General features: G+C 47.3%; 6 protein-coding genes across 6 annotated transcripts; 5 read left to right on the top strand and 1 right to left on the bottom strand.

Moving 5' to 3' along the window:
- Window positions 1-466: 466 nt before the first annotated feature.
- LY89DRAFT_668827 (uncharacterized protein) lies at window positions 467-2,364 on the top strand (the record flags this gene model as incomplete). The annotated part of the gene is made up of 3 exons (XM_018213054.1): window positions 467-647; window positions 700-703; window positions 753-2,364. 3 exons carry the CDS (start codon window positions 467-469, stop codon window positions 2,362-2,364), a joined length of 1,797 nt encoding a protein of 598 aa, XP_018071862.1.
- Window positions 2,365-3,315: 951 nt separating this feature from the next.
- LY89DRAFT_668828 (uncharacterized protein) lies at window positions 3,316-4,642 on the top strand (the record flags this gene model as incomplete). Its single annotated transcript, XM_018213055.1, has 4 exons — window positions 3,316-3,409; window positions 3,458-3,569; window positions 3,620-3,875; window positions 3,932-4,642. 4 exons carry the CDS (start codon window positions 3,316-3,318, stop codon window positions 4,640-4,642), a joined length of 1,173 nt encoding a protein of 390 aa, XP_018071863.1.
- A 4,112-nt stretch (window positions 4,643-8,754) lies between these two features.
- On the top strand, window positions 8,755-9,539 carry LY89DRAFT_733355 (uncharacterized protein; the record flags this gene model as incomplete). The annotated part of the gene is made up of 3 exons (XM_018219789.1): window positions 8,755-8,889; window positions 8,966-9,136; window positions 9,201-9,539. 3 exons carry the CDS (start codon window positions 8,755-8,757, stop codon window positions 9,537-9,539), a joined length of 645 nt encoding a protein of 214 aa, XP_018071864.1.
- Window positions 9,540-9,593: 54 nt separating this feature from the next.
- Window positions 9,594-10,953, top strand: LY89DRAFT_733356 (uncharacterized protein; the record flags this gene model as incomplete). Its single annotated transcript, XM_018219790.1, has 10 exons — window positions 9,594-9,758; window positions 9,826-9,852; window positions 9,898-9,993; window positions 10,045-10,122; window positions 10,172-10,228; window positions 10,281-10,367; window positions 10,424-10,576; window positions 10,623-10,661; window positions 10,711-10,830; window positions 10,879-10,953. The coding sequence occupies 10 exons, from the start codon at window positions 9,594-9,596 to the stop codon at window positions 10,951-10,953; spliced, it is 897 nt and encodes a 298-aa protein (XP_018071865.1).
- A 701-nt stretch (window positions 10,954-11,654) lies between these two features.
- On the top strand, window positions 11,655-13,352 carry LY89DRAFT_645039 (MFS general substrate transporter; the record flags this gene model as incomplete). The annotated part of the gene is made up of 4 exons (XM_018211858.1): window positions 11,655-11,871; window positions 11,919-11,952; window positions 12,011-12,656; window positions 12,712-13,352. 4 exons carry the CDS (start codon window positions 11,655-11,657, stop codon window positions 13,348-13,350), a joined length of 1,536 nt encoding a protein of 511 aa, XP_018071866.1.
- A 564-nt stretch (window positions 13,353-13,916) lies between these two features.
- On the bottom strand, window positions 13,917-15,197 carry LY89DRAFT_615659 (acid protease; the record flags this gene model as incomplete). Its single annotated transcript, XM_018210735.1, has 2 exons — window positions 13,917-14,791; window positions 14,842-15,197. 2 exons carry the CDS (start codon window positions 15,195-15,197, stop codon window positions 13,924-13,926), a joined length of 1,224 nt encoding a protein of 407 aa, XP_018071867.1. The 3' UTR covers window positions 13,917-13,923.
- Window positions 15,198-15,575: the final 378 nt, after the last annotated feature.

Consider the following 15,575-nt stretch of genomic DNA (forward strand, 5'->3'; position numbering starts at 1 on the left):
GTACGACCGACTTCCGAATTTCCCCCGCAACTGCTTAAGGACAAACCATGAAACTGTAGATTCTTCGACTTCTTCTTAGCTGAGTAGACCAGTCTCATGCCTGGAAGAAACCAATCGCGTATGTTTTGAGATGATCCTGCCATCTTTGAAGCCAACTTTCGTAGTCGAAATACCAATCCAAAATGGACTAGTTGCCTTTCATCCTGAGATCTGAGGCTACTCATGTAGCCCTACGAAACACCACACCTCCTACAGTAGTTTGTCCGGGTATTTTGGTCCACGCCAGCCTGGGTAGGTACTTATTGAGTAAGCACAGCAAATAAGCTATCGCCGGTCTGGGTCTACTCTATAACCTCTTTCCTAATCATTGTCACTGAATATCTTTGCACCGAAAGCAGTCTTAATTGTCTTGGATTCCTATTTCATATTTCAGAGCAATGGGTGCTTTTTTGCCTTAGCGCACAGGATGAATGCACAACGCGATGCGGCCAGGGTAGCGGCATCGCCTGCAGCTGCTGACAGAGGAGCCTCAATACCTTCATCGTCATCTACGAGTAATATCACGGTATCGCATCGAATCAAAGTCAAGAATAATACACAGAAGAAACGGAAGTCGTCCACCAAAGTCAAAACTGGTTGTATCACATGTAAGTTGTGAAGTTTCGCCCTTGAGGTGTTTGCAGCTCCTGACAATTCCAGGCAAGTAAGGGTCTCCTCAAGGGCAGAGGGTAACCTTCATCTAATAAGCACAGGGTACGAAGAGTCAAGTGCGATGAGACAAAACCAAAATGCCAGCGATGTATCAAATTTGGTATAGAGTGTGATGGTTACAGAAGTCAACCTCCAGTCCGACCAAAGAGAACAGGTGCCCAGCTTATCCTACCCAAGAAGGAGAAGTTAGGCTCGCCAGAACATTCTTTTATAGAATCAATAGCTCGCCTGTACGGCGGTAACTTGGACGAGGCAGATGGGTCCTGCTTCAGACTTTATCTCGAGGAAACAGCAACGCAGATCAACAGCGTTTTCCCAAGCTCGCTTTGGGAGCGACTCGTTCCACAAATCAGCCAGGCGGAACCATTCGTCCGCCATGCGATCATTGCAATTGGTGCTTTGGCCAAACAAAGCAAGAGTGAAGGTCGACGAAAGCTGGCAGGAAAAGCTTCCACTACAACAGATCTTCAGCATGCCTTGAAACAATACGACAAGTCCCTCCGAGGGATGAGAGATGCTATAGCTGATGGTCAGCATGACTTGCGAAAAGCTTTGATAGCATGCCTCCTGGTTTATTGCTTTGAAAATATGCTTGGCAACCAATTATCGGCTGCAAAACATGCCGAAAGTGGACTGATGCTCTTGTACCAGTGGACGACAGGAAAGAATCTCCTTGGGGAAACATGGGGGACGCAGAAACTCTGGACAGATCACCTCTTTGAAGAAGATCTTCTTGGAGCATTCAACTCTCTTGACCTCCAAGTCCTACTTTTTGTCGATAACAGGAGCAAAGAAGTTCACGAACGTATGAAGGAAAGCCAAAGCCGCACTATTTCCTCCATGCCCCAACAGTTCTCCTCCCTAACTGAGGCTCGACAGTACTGGAATCTCATCCTCACCCGCAATTACCATTTCAGCAAATCCATGCAAGGAATCGAGATGGAAAAGATACAAGAACAACGCACCGAAACTCCTTGGGAGGATTCGGCTAATCTCCAAACCGGCGAGCTTCTACTCAGTGACTCTAAAGACGCCCCTGCGTCCCTAAAAGACGAGCACATAAGATATAGAATCGACATTGATAAATGGACTCTCGCATCGGCACGTCTTTTCGCGAGCTTGGCTACAGGCGCCGATGAACGTCAAAAAATCGGTGCCGCAATTCTCCAAGTGCAGGCCAAAGTCAATCATATCATGTTATCAGGATCCTTCTTCACAACCGAAACAGCCTACGATGTTTTCTCCAGAGAATTCAAAGCCATCGTCACACTTTCCGAAACCATTCTTCCTTATATCCTCTCATCGTATGAAGGTGCTGCACCTCGCTTTCACTTCGAGATCGGTATTGTTGCTGCGTTATACCTCGTCGGATCCAGATGCAGAGACTACAATGTTCGGACAAGAGCTATCGAACTCCTGTTCTCATCCAATATCAGAGAGGGAGTGTGGGATGCGTTGAGCGTGGCCCACATGGCGAAGTGGATCCGAGATATCGAGATGGAGGGGCTTGAGAAAGGAGCTTCAATTCCAGAAGAGAAGAGGTTCTTCTTGAGTGCGGTCAATGTCGACCTGTACCATCGCAGAGCTCTTCTCGGCGCTACTCAGAGGACGAAAGAAGGCGCCAAGCAGAGGGAAACAGTGTTGACGTGGTAGAGGGTAGAGAGTGCGAGTTTACCGGCAACAAACAACCGTACGCCCAGCAAAATCAGTCCTCAGATAGGAATTTTAGTTCTAGGCTTGAATCCCTGTGGATACAGCGTGTTAAGGGCCTGAAGAGTGATCAATCTCACCCATTCAATGCTCTGACAGCACGGAACGTCCAGCTAAGAATTGCGCTGTCGACAGCCCAACTCTTGTGCGTCTGAGACATTCGCGAATTCTGTCCCTCCCCTGATTCACCATGCCGCGTTCTTCTGAGGCTCAGCATAAATCGAGTGATTTCTATCATTTGAGGGAACAAGTCTTTGATGCGAACGTCGTGCGCGATGCATCGTTATGTCATCTACCAAAGAGTTCTGCAGGCCCATCCACACTGATGCCGAGATATGCGGAAGCCCTCATTTCAGAATAAGTAAGCTTTTTAACGAGCGCCCTCAGACGCGCTGCCTTCTTGGAAATCGTGGAGAAAAACTTGTTCGGCCGACGCCGCAAATGCTTATTTCTCCGAAACTTCGATAGTGTCTTGATCCACTCATTATATTGAAAGAAATGGGCTTGCGGTTCTAGAGCCAAGCCAGACGCTTCTCGTTCGTGGCTGGAAGTGGCTGCTAACCCCTTAAGCCTTTCAGCTCCGGATGCTTCCAGTGGCGGGCGGGATGGAACGAGAGCCTCAGGCATTGGGTGCTCGATCAGGAAATTGAGACCAACCCTTTCGACTTCATGTTCCCAAAATGGTAACGAAGCTGAATGTCACCGCTTATGTTGGCGCTGAGAGTCATCCCAGGCCGAGAATGATGTTTCGCGAAGTTTTTGTTGCTAAGAGAAATTCATCTTTTTCGCCACAATGCTTTTTGTTATATATCCTCTTTCCCAGACATGCAAACAGTCTGAATGGCAGACTTCACACTCCTTTCTTGAATCTCATTCCAAAGTCTCTTAGCAAATATGAAGTTCTCAACCTTCGCCCCTCTTGCACTACTCGTGGCAGGGTCGTCTGCATCGGTCCTCAAAGATCGGGCCGTGGCCAATAACAATTGCGGTACTTAGCCTTCATCATTGCTTTTCAGTTCCCTTGCTGATTTTGTAGGGCGTGCAATCGTTGGAACTGCTAATGGCGCGTCATCTCTGTCGAAGGCCAAGATGGATTGTAGCTCCAACGTAATTTCATACACAACCGTCACAATTACGCCCTCTGCTTTGTAAGTATACTTATGGCTTTTACTTAGCCCAGCTAATCACGGACATTCAGGACGTTTACCACAACTACTCAGCTGCTATCGACAATTTCAGCGACAACGACAGTGACAGTTACTGGCAGTACGACAAGCACAATTCCAACAATTGCGGTGCAAACGATCACTTCTATCGTCGTGGCCACTTCGTCGGTTACTGTCACAGTGCCAGCTCAATCCTCAACTATTGAGCCCGCGAAACGTGATCTTTCAAGACGTTCTGCTACTATTCCCGCTTATGCTTCGGCATGCACAAACTTTGCAGAATATGCAGTATGTATCTGTTTTTCCCGATTCATAATAGCAATATATATTAATCAAGTATTCAGTCCGCTTGTGCTCTTGCAGGAGTCACTCAAGGCACTTCAACCCTTACTGTCACAGCACCTGCACAGACTTCCACTCTCACAAGCTTGACGACATCGATATCAACCATTCTTCAAACACTATCTACCGAATCAGACCTGTTATTCACCCAGTACAGCACCATCTCGAGCTTCACTACCCTAAGCACCACCACCACTGTCCTTGCCACAGCAACAGCAACCGCTTGCGTTCCCTCGGTTCCAGCAGGCAACGTTCTCACCAACCCAGGATTCAACGACGGCGCTTTCGATGGCTGGAACCCCGGCGGATACGGCGGGTTCTCCAACACAATCGTAACGGACGCTGAATGCGGTCCCTACGGCGCAGAGTTCTCAGTTGACGCAACCGATAGCTATGGCCGCATAGCACAAGTTTTCAAGACTCTCGACGCCACCAAGACGTATCAAATCCAAACCTACGCAAAACTGGTGTCTGGCAATCCCGCGTACTGCTATTATTACGTTACCTGTCAGATTCCTGACAACATGTCATCAGCGGGCAACGTGATTATACAGACGCCTGTGAGCAGTATTCCATCTACTTGGACTTTGTTCACGGTCACTTGTCCGGCGGGGTCGAGTTCGCTTACGATGTCGATCTCGCTGCAGTGCAACCAAGGTACAGGTCCAGTTACTATTGGAGTTGATGAGACAGCTATGTATCCGATCAGTTAGGTGGGGGGCATTTTGGATTATTGGGTAGCTTGCTCAAAATTGTAGAGTCTGGTGCTCATGCATGTAGTATACTAGGATTTATCTGAAAGTAAATATTATTCCACATCAGCGCTCTCACTCCAAATATTCTGGTAACGTTCGTAAAGATTTCTCAATCAGTGCGTATTCTTTAGGTGCTGCATGATGTCTATACTACAAGGTGACCTAGTTGGCTGGCATGTCCAATTTTCCCATTGTCGGTTGAGGTGACCATACTTTAAGTGTCTCCTCAAAGACTCAATGTCCGTTGAACAATGACATACCAAGAGTCTTCAAGTCGATTTCATGTTTATGGAGTTGTGTGAAACTCTCCAGCAAGACCGCCCCCTAGCCCAGGGCATCCAATCTGGGCATATGAATTAGGATATCAAAACATTGTTTCGAGGGCTTGCAAGGGAACTTTTAGTGTCTTTCGAGAAGCGTGTAAGATGCAATTGCGGAGACCTTTTTCAAGAGAATACATCTCACATGTTGGACTATGAGTGTTACGGCCGTCATGATCTCGATCACTTCAATTCTTTACTCGCGATGTGGTTGTTATGCATGTCTTGCGAGAACTTTGGGAAGCTATCATGATCTATAAAACAAGGTGCTTGGTTGATTTGAACTTGAGTGGGCAATAAGAGAATTTAGCTTTGAGCAATTCAAAAATGTATTTCTACGGCTCAAAGGTGGGCTACGTAATTCGGCCAAGGACCTGGTCTCTGGACCTGAGCATGATTGACACCACGTGATAGGTGACACTAAGCCTCGCTTAATCGAAGCTAGCGCGACTCCTCCTACAGTACTTCCTGGGCTTCTGACTTTCGATCTCTTCCTCAAACTTTCAAACCTCCCCATCATTTAACACATCGTTATCCCTTCATACGACGCTACGCCAGTCATTATCATTATCTTCATTCCATTTCCCTACCCCTATCCTTATCTTTGCCTCCCGCGCTGCGCACGACTCTCCTCATTTATTTTACATTGTTACTGGACCGAAAACGAACCCATCGCGCATAGGACGCAACGCCAGCCATTATCATTATTTTTACTCCATTGCTCTACCCCCATCCTTATCCATGCCTTCCGCGCCGCGCGCGATTCTCTTCATTCTTTTTTACTTTTTTACTGGACCGAAGTCGAAGTCATTGCGCCTCCGAGAGTCTATCACCATCGCGAGTATTACTAGTCACAAGAGACTTCGAACCCCTCTTTCGAGACACTTCCTAACTTTCTGCAGATTACAACAGCATCCTTCTACGTAGACTCTTCTAGGCTAGGGAGAGATTTCATGACCGTGTCAGCGCTGGAGAAGTTGACAGTATGCGCCCATCAGGTATGAGATTCCCCCGAACCATTGTCTCGCGTTATTTGGGGTCACAAATATGCATTTTGGCTGACCTTCTTGGTGTTCTCAGATCGGAGGCCAGTCGCTGGGACCATGGGAAATCGTCCGGGATTGACCTATACCTATTCGCGTGCCTGGGTTAGGTAAGTCTGCTCTTTAAAGCCCAAATTTTGCCAGGAATATTGCGCTGACTTCGCTATTAGATCACATCCTATTGACTTTCGCTTCCTTCACGGACTTGCAAATGTCTAGGTGGTTGGGCCTTGGTCGCCAAGGCCCAAATTGGCGACCTTCTATTCAACTATGAGGCGCCAGCACAGCTCCAGCCTTAAATGCTTTGCTGCATATCTGGCTCTCCCTTCGGGTCGCAGGCGAGGGATATGTAGCAAAGCAGTGCAGCATAACTTTTTGGAACACTCTGAGATAATGTCTCATTTACGTAGACTCTTCCTAGAAGAGGTTTTATGACCGTGTCATCACTGGAAGTCTTGACAGTATGCACCCATCAGGTACGAAATCTTTCGAGCTAGTATCTCGCGTTGTCTTGGGGTTTATACATACTGACTGACTCTATTTGTACTCCCAGATCGGAGGTCGTTCGCGGGACCATGGGAATCGTCCGGGATGACCTATACCCCTTATTCGAGCCTGGGTTAGGTAAGTCCACTCTCAAGGCATAAAATCATCTTGGCAACACGCTAACTTCTCGACTAGATCACATCCTATTGACTTGCTTCTTCCCTACGGAATTGAAGATGTCTAGGTGGACTTGGTGACCTTCTATTCAACTATCGAGGCGCGGCATAGACGCTAGCTCCAGCTTTAATGCCCTATACTACATATCCGGCTCTCCCTTCGGGTCGCAGGCGTGGGATATTAGCACGGCAGCGCAGCACAAATTTTTGGGACACCCTGAGACATAGTCTTAATTACGTAGACTCTTCTTAGAAGAGTTTTGACCGTGCCATTACTGGAGTGTGGCAGCATGAACCCATCAGGTATGCAATCTTTAGTATTATTTCGCGTTTTCTTGGGGGTTGACTCATACTGACCGAGTTCTTTTGGTGTTACTAGATCGGAGGCACTTATGTGAGACAATGGTTTCCGTCCGGGATTCCTATACTTTTACCTTGCCTGGGTTAGGTAAGTTTGCTTTGAAGGAACAAGTTTATCTTAGCAACACGCTAATTCTCTGTCAGATCACATCCTATTGACCCCCTTCTTCCCCACGGAATTGAAGATGTCTAGGTTGATTGGCGACCTTCTATTCAACATCGAGGCGCCGCACAGCTGGCTCCAGCCTTAATGCCCCATACTGCATATTTGGAACTCCCCCTCGGTTGTAGATTCAGTTCTCCCCATGGGTGTAGGCGAGGATATGCAGCCAAGGCAGCGCAGCACAAATTTTTGGAACACACCCTGGGACACTGTCTCATACAGTTCTCTTCCTACCTCTTTCTCCATTATTTGAGGACAAGTTGTAGTCTGAGGTCAAGGATTTTTATTTTGAAATACACTGGGACGCTGTCTCATACCTTTCTCTTGCTACATCTTTCTTCATTATTTGAGGATGAGTTGCAGTCTAAGATTAAGGATGCTTAATTTTTGGAACCAAACTTTCGTTCTTGTTTCTCTTTATACTAGGAAACAAGAATAAACGATCACGCTCTTTCATGAGGGACAACATTTGAAGATTAGGTAAGCCAATCCAGCCCAGCTTGAGAGTGACGGACTGCTAATCATACGTGTGACACAATGTTACATTTCCAGCTTCGAAACTCTAAGTATAGAAGGCTTTGGGCGATCTCTTTCCTGCCGAAGAACACAAACCTCCTAATTCTAAGCTTGATGTCAACTGTCAGATCTTCTTGGTGTTGAACGCCACTCACCGCAACCTTTCAATCTCCTTCAGAACCTCTTCGCAACATAAATGATGGCTCACAAAATCCTGCCGCTTCATACACGAGGAGAGGAGGATTTGAAGGGATGATCTCTTGGAAATAAATTCGTTGAACAAGGAATGGTTTGGACATAGGGCGTAAACACATGCAGGACATAGCGAGATAGATACGAATAGTGTAGACTTTTATGTGCTCTCAACCCTTAGGCTGATGTTCCTTATGAAGTGCCACATCCAATAATCACTTTCTTGAAGGCCGTACTTCCCAATAGAAGTCAATCCTGCTCCCGAGCTCTAGCACAAGATAAGTAGGGCTGCCAGAGTCTTCGAGGTAGAAGAACTTCATCCTATTTTGCACGTTGCTATTCATGTCGTTCTTCCACCACTTTTTATCCTCAAATCTTAGTTCAAAGTTAAAACTTAGCTCATTTGCACAGTAGACCCTTTGGCTGTGCTAAAATATTGTCTCTATGTTAGGCATTCAACAACCCCTCAAGTCCGGAAATCAGTCTAGACATTCTTGCAACTTCTCTAGCTGTACCTAGACACTGGTAGTCTGTATCATGTATTCATGTCACCTACGTAGTCTCCCGGCCCCAAAAACGCGCGTTAGCCTCTGCTGGAGCAAAGTCCTGCTGCACCGGCCATATTCACCAGCATCTGGCAGGAAATCACCTTCAGCAGCCTTGCCACTTGCGACTAGTGCTCTAATCGCTTAGATCATGTGCCAAATCGAGTAGGCCGATCTTCCTTTACTTTGTCGTCTCGCGCTTTTCTACCTCGCAACCTCGTTACTTTCCAATTCAACTTCCAACTCGTCAACAACCCGAAGAGATCATCATGGCGGACTCGCAGAAGATCGAGAAGGGAATCCAAGTAGAGGTACAGAAGTCTTTGAAGGGTAAGGGTAAAGAGATTGCACGTGAAGAAGTCGATGTCGAGGACTTCAACGACAAAGAATCTGCTCCCGCAAAGGTATGTTTCAATTTTGACTATTTCCTCTCCAAAGATTCTCAAAAGAGATATGAACTGACTTTGAAACTAAACATAGACCTCTATCGCCGACTCCCAACCGGACTTGGCTTCTAAGATCAATGCGCCTATCACCAAAGCTGCATCTTGGGTTGATGGGTTGACTATCGATGAGTTCTCCTCGTACACCAAAATAACAGGCATGTACATGTACAAGAAAGCTAAGCCCAATTTCTACGGGGCAATCAAAGTAAGTTAGATCCGCTTCTGTATCAACTTTAGCACAATTGAAACTGATACCTTTGCGCGTGAAGGAAGATACTGTGTGGTTGGAGATCAACGGAAAGAGGGATTGGAAGAGCTACATCCAGAGACAAATCCCGATTGCCCAAATTGAGAAGGAGCGCCAGGTGGATGTTCTCAAGGAGCATTGCGCCAGCAAGTACCTTCCACAGTCTGAGGAGAAGCCACTCTTGAAGCTCAAGCTGTTGGACTATTACATTCAACGACTGCTGAGAGAGATGACCACGTACTCTAAGCAGCGCGGATTGGCCGACACAGATAAGAACGTGCTGAAGAAGGAGGCCGAATACCACGTTGAGGAGGCTGCCAAGGCAAAGCGCCGCATCTGGGAAGACTACGTCGACGCCTGAACCAAGTTCCTGGATAAGCAATATGGATCGATCTTTGAGTCCTTGACCAACATCATGTGTTTCGATGAACAAAATCTCAAAGCTGTCACTCTCAGAGTCGAGTACCTAAAGAATGCAACGAAGCCGAGAGGAAACATGCGTACCAATGTCGGCCTCAAACCATTCAGGGAGTCGACCGAGGATGAGGAGTACCAGTATGAGGATGACTTGCCATCAAAGGTATGTTTCTCTGGAGTCCATCCTTATATATCTTACACAATAGTGATACTGATCTGAATGCCCACAGAACGGTGAAGGTTCAAGCGGTGCCAAGGTAGGATTGCAAGCATACTGATTGACACTTTCTAATTATTTCCAGGTCTCTGCAGTTCCCTTTACCAGCAATCGGGAGGGTCTTCGTAGCCGTGTTCCTGTTGCTTCGAGTGCTGATGGTGTCGCCAATGACAACGATAAGGTATATCGAGTTTCTTTCCAGTCAGTCTTTTCAAATCTAATAAGCTTGCAGCCTGTTACCTCGAAGCGAAGATGGGCCAACATACCTAAGTCTATGATGTTCTTCCCACCTCTTAATGATGACAAGGATGTAGGTCGAAAATCTCTTCTTGTTCTTTCAATTGTTAATTAGCTTGCAGTCTACTATCTCAAAGGCTGTCGACCCTAGCGCTGATAAGCTGGCTAGCGACGAGAATGTATGTTGATCCCTTCTTGTCTCTTCAATTACAGATTCTAACCAAATTGCAGCCCGTCATCCCGCCACCTATCTTGTCCCAGGTCGTCGCTACTCAAGCCGTCGCACAGCCCATCATCACTAAGGCAGAGAAGGAAACCGTAGGTTCCCGTCATTGCTTCCTCTTCAGTTGACTTCATGTTAATCAACTGCTCAGGTCGACCGAATTCTTGTTCTTCTGGGGTTACTTTCAGGGCGTTTGAATAGTGCACAAGCCTCTGGTAGCGGTAGCAACCTCGTTGACACAGTCCAAAAGCCAATGGCTAAGGGCAACGCTAAGTCTATCTCCACTACCCGTCATCGAGCCAAGGTAGGTGCTTCAATCTGCTGCCTTCTGTAGATACTAATCTGTATAGTCTACTGCCGATGATAGCTCTGATTGCGTCGACGATGATGTAAGTTGTGGATTCTGTCTTGCCTCCACTTCAACACTAATCAACACAGGGCTCTTCCAACTCGGACTCCGACGGTATCGAGAAGAAGAAGAAGAAAGTCGTAGCGCCTGAGAGATCAACTAAGCACAAGAAGCCTAGCAAGGAAGACCCAGATGCAGACTATGACGATGTAGGTCCTCAAGATAGTATTTTGACCTTGAGATACTGACTTTTATAGGGTGCGCTGAAGAAGAGATCTGCGGGCGATGGAGATTCCGGAAGCCGAAAGCGGAAGTACAAGCGTAAATTCTGAACCAGTGGCACTCCGAGGGATAAAGTGGGGCCAAAATAAGGGGGGCTAAGCGAGCACTGAAAGTCGAGGGTTGAGTCTATAAAGGTTTTCGCACTCTTGGTAGTACTTTACTTTGCTCTTTGTATTAGTTACGATCAATGCCTGATTTTCTGAAACACCTCCAAGATACCTGCCGTGCGTCCTTATCGAAAGATGCGGACCACGAACCCCGAGTCAGTTGACCTCGTTTCGCTCGCTAACTGGCTACAAACATGCAGTGTTCCCCAAATTTCGACAATCTTGTCAGCAAACAGCCTACCCATTCAATTCTATCGCCTCGTGCTCGCACTCGTTCAACCCCAGAATTCACTTGCATGAAGTATTGTCCAGGGTGTCGGCATTTAACCGGCAGATGGCGTGTCTTGGTGCTACCCAGTACGATTTACCGTGTATCGCAAACGGAAGCAGACCATACTTTCATGTTGTTTTTCCGATGCAGTGGTACCGATCGAGCTGGGGCTTACCCGAGACGAGAATGCAAAGTTATTTATTCTGAGGATCAAATAGTTGTACGATCCCCTTTTTGATCTCCATTTTTGATCATTTCTCGCGGGTTATTGATTTGAGTCAGATTTCCAGTTTACCTCGAGACTCTCGAGAGCTAGTCAGGGTCTTCTTAACCTAGTCTTGAGTGGGTTGATGAACTGGTGTCATCTGCTGCAATGGAGGCTTCCTCGAAACCAAAAAGTGCCAGTATTGACGTCGAAAGTGGGGACGCTCCCCATTCGAACCTCAAAAATAGCGGATCCAGCTTGAATGAGTCGCCAAGAGAGATTAGAAGTGATACATCACTTCGAGAAGCTAACATCGATCCTATTACAGAAGCAGCTTTCTTGAAGAGAATGGATTACAGAATGGTGCCACTGCTCTTCCTACTATGTAAGCCAAGTCATGCACAGAGGGAAGCACTCGTCTGATGATTATAGATATGATGAGTTATCTTGATCGTTCAAACATTGGGTATGTCCAATTTTCCAACCCTCCAACAAACCCAGAATCAGCTAACGCTTTTACCCAGCAACGCAAAGATCGCAGGAATGTCCAAAGACCTCCATTTCTCCACCGACGGTAATGACTACAGCTGGCTCCTCACAATCTTCTACTTAGCCTACATCCTTTTCGAACCATTCATCCTCCTCTGGCGAGTAATCCCAGCTCACATTTTGGTCCCTATCATGGTTTCTGGCTGGGGTCTGGTAGCAACACTTCAATCTGCGGTCAATTCTTGGTCCGCACTCATGGCCCTACGATTCTTACTGGGTATGTTTGAAGCTGGCGTTGGACCAGGAATCCCTCTTTATCTTGCGTATTTCTACCAAAGACACGAGATTGGTCTGCGACTGGGCTTTATTCTTTCAGCTGGGCCACTTGCGACATGTTTTGCGGGAGCGCTGGCTTATGGGATTACGAGTGGACATCCAAGTATTGCAAATTGGAGACTGCTTTTGCTCGTTGAGGGTTTGCCGTGTTTTATATTGGCTGCTGTGGCTTGGTTTTATCTGCCGGATTCGCCTGCATCAGCGAAGTTCTTGAGAACTGAAGAAGATCAAAATATTGTGAGCGCAAGAGGTATTCGGCAGGTTGGTGCAGCTGAGGCTGGTCATCACGGAAAAGTTGGTCCAATCGTTTGGTCGGAAGTTGGTGCTGGTGTGCTGAATCCGAGGGTACGAAGCGTCGACTCGTCCCAGAACTCGAGAATTTGCTGACAAGCATGCACAGAATTATATTACAGCGTTGATGTACTTCTCTTGCAACGTCTCCTTCTCTTCCTTGCCAGTCTTCCTTCCCACGATTATCACAGAGATGGGCTTCTCAGCAATCCACGCGCAAGGTCTCTCAGCCCCACCATATTTCATCGCCGTCATCTTCGTCTTGATAAGTACCTACTTCGCGGACCGCTACGGCCAACGCGGCATTGTGATCTGCATCAGTGCTCTGATCGGAGCAGCTGGTTACATCGTCCAAGCAACCACAACCGTGACAGCTATCCGTTACTTCGGTGTCTACCTTGCAGCCTCAGGAATATACTCAGCGATCATCAATGTCATACCGTGGATGATCAACAATCACGGCACAGACACGAAACGTGGTGCAGGATTGGTGATTATGGGGTTGGTGGGCCAATGTGGACCGGTACTTGGGACGAGGATTTATCCTGCGAATGATGAGCCTTATTATAGGATGGGGATGTGGACTTGTGCTTCGTTTATGATTTTGGTTGCTGTCTTGTCAATTGCGTTGAGGACCGTATTAAAGTGGGAAAATAGTAAGTTGGATGCGAAATATGGGAAGTTGGAAAATGGCGGAGGTCGAGTGGGCATGGAGGCCGAAGGCCCAAATTTCAGATATGTCCTATAAGGGAGAAACCAGAGCAAGGGTAGAAATCAAGAGGAAGTGAAACAAAGTAAGAAACATAAATATCTAGAACATGGAGTACGAAACGACTAATGAAGGCTTTCACAAGCTCGCCTCTTTGACTTTGTTTGGGGAATCGAAGAATTCTGCAGCTGAAACAGGTAGGAAGAAAAACATCACTCTTACATCTTCTGGGCATAGATCCTGTTTTGTGGACATTGGAAGAAAAGCAACATCGATTGCAGTCGTCCAGACAAGCTTAGCGAGCAGAACCTCCTACTCACGCAAAGCTTCGCCGCCTCTCTTACTCGCCGCTCGCCTAACACTAATGCATAACAAAGCTACCTAGCTAGCTAAGGGAGATTTTCAATATGTTTGATACAGACTAGCATTTGGCGGGGTAACACACGACCATCAATCATAAACAGCTCGTCCCAGCATACATATATTAAAAGAAATCACATCTAATAAAATGTAATCTAATCCGTCGATCATTGACATCACCAGACATCCTAACGAGCGAGCCCCAACCCCGCGTTCCGCCACACTTCCAGCATCCATCGTCACACCACACCTCTACACCAGAGGCGCAAACCCGAATCTTGGTCCACTTGCATCAAAAACCGCATAAAAAGCATTAAAGAAAACATCACCATAGATATTCTGGTTTCCCGTCCCCGCACTCTGCAGACCACCAAAACAAGTCGTCCCATCCAGGCTCTGGAACTTGATCAACGAGCCTGGGATAGTAGCGTAAGCGGATGGGCCGATAGCAACAGACAAAGTGGGCAGAGTAGCTGCGCAGGGAAAGACGTAGCCGCCTTGTTGATAATCGTAGGAAGCGCCAGCGACTTGAGAGTAGTAGGCAGTGACGGCGCTGTCGACCATGAGGACGAGGGTCGTTCCTGTGTCGGAGATACCGACGGAACCGGTGCCGATGGAGTGTGTTGTGCTGCCGACCTTCACAGTGGTGCTTGGGTACTGCCAGAAGCCGTTGGCGCTGTTGACTGCTGTGTAAGTGATGGTACCACTATATCGTGAAGCGACGGTGGCGCCGAAGTCGTATGCGCCGTTTTTATTGTAGGGTAGGTAGGCGGCGAAGAGGGGGGATTGGAGGGAGGCTTTGACGTTGTCGAAGAAGGTCTTTTGCGGGGCAGGACTGACGGTGTTGATACTGCTGAAAGCAAGGCCGAGCACGCCGTCAGAAGCATCCGTCACGAGAGTCGAAGATACTCTCGAGGCGAGTTCAACAGCTTGGTTCTTGGCAGATGTGGTTCCAACAGTGACGGTGTCTGTCCCGACAGTGCCACTTGCGCCACTGCCATCTGCGTAGCTAATCCGCCATGTGTATCCGGTCAAAGGCTTGTAGGTTGCGCTCTTAGCAGTGCTGAAGACGTTGTGACCTCTTTGATAAGCTGCGCTCAAGGAGGTAGAGAAGACCCATCTAGAAACATTCAGTACACAGAGCTCGCCACATTATGCATTGAAACTTACAGATCGGCACTTCCAGTGTCAAAGTCTAGATTCAAAGTTTGCCCGCCAACTGAAGTGGGTACGAGATACTCAATCCCATTTGAAGGAGATGCTGGAGCACTGCTATCCTGACGCTTCTGTTTTCTCTGGCTCAATTCGGCCAGGAACTCAGGAGAGAATTCTTGACTAGGTGTCAGGCCATATTTTGCATATGCTTTGAGCAAGGCAAGTGTGCCATTGCGGACATAGTTTTCATTGTGGATTGCTGGAGCAGAGAATACTGAAGGGCCCGCTACCGAGGCATTCGTATAGAATCTTGGAGCTGGAGCTGCTTGAATAGCAAGAGCAAGAGCTAGAATGGATAGAGTAGAAAGCATCCTTGTAGCGAGCTGAAGCGGGCTGATGAAGGAGGTAGAAGGTCTAAAGACGGGACTGGTAACAAGAAGTGAGAGAAACGGACCGACACTATATACACTTTGAAATCCTTATCTTCGCATATATACCTAACTACGCGCTGAGATGATCAGCACCGATATTCCTTGCATGCCAGGCTGGTAGATACAAGTCCTACCTAGTAGGAATGCTTGAGTGGTAGATAGACCTTTCACATCTTGATGCATTGCTTGGACAAATGAGAGCGAAGGAAATGATCTGTCTTGGAGGTTTGCAATGGATGGTTCTGGAGAGCACGCGATAAGTACTCCTTGACACAACATCGACCATCGAGATTTCGGTCTCTTGGCACCGAGGTGAAG

Source organism: Mollisia scopiformis (genome assembly GCF_001500285.1).
Source record: "Mollisia scopiformis unplaced genomic scaffold LY89scaffold_11, whole genome shotgun sequence".
Classification (NCBI taxonomy): domain Eukaryota; kingdom Fungi; phylum Ascomycota; class Leotiomycetes; order Helotiales; family Mollisiaceae; genus Mollisia; species Mollisia scopiformis.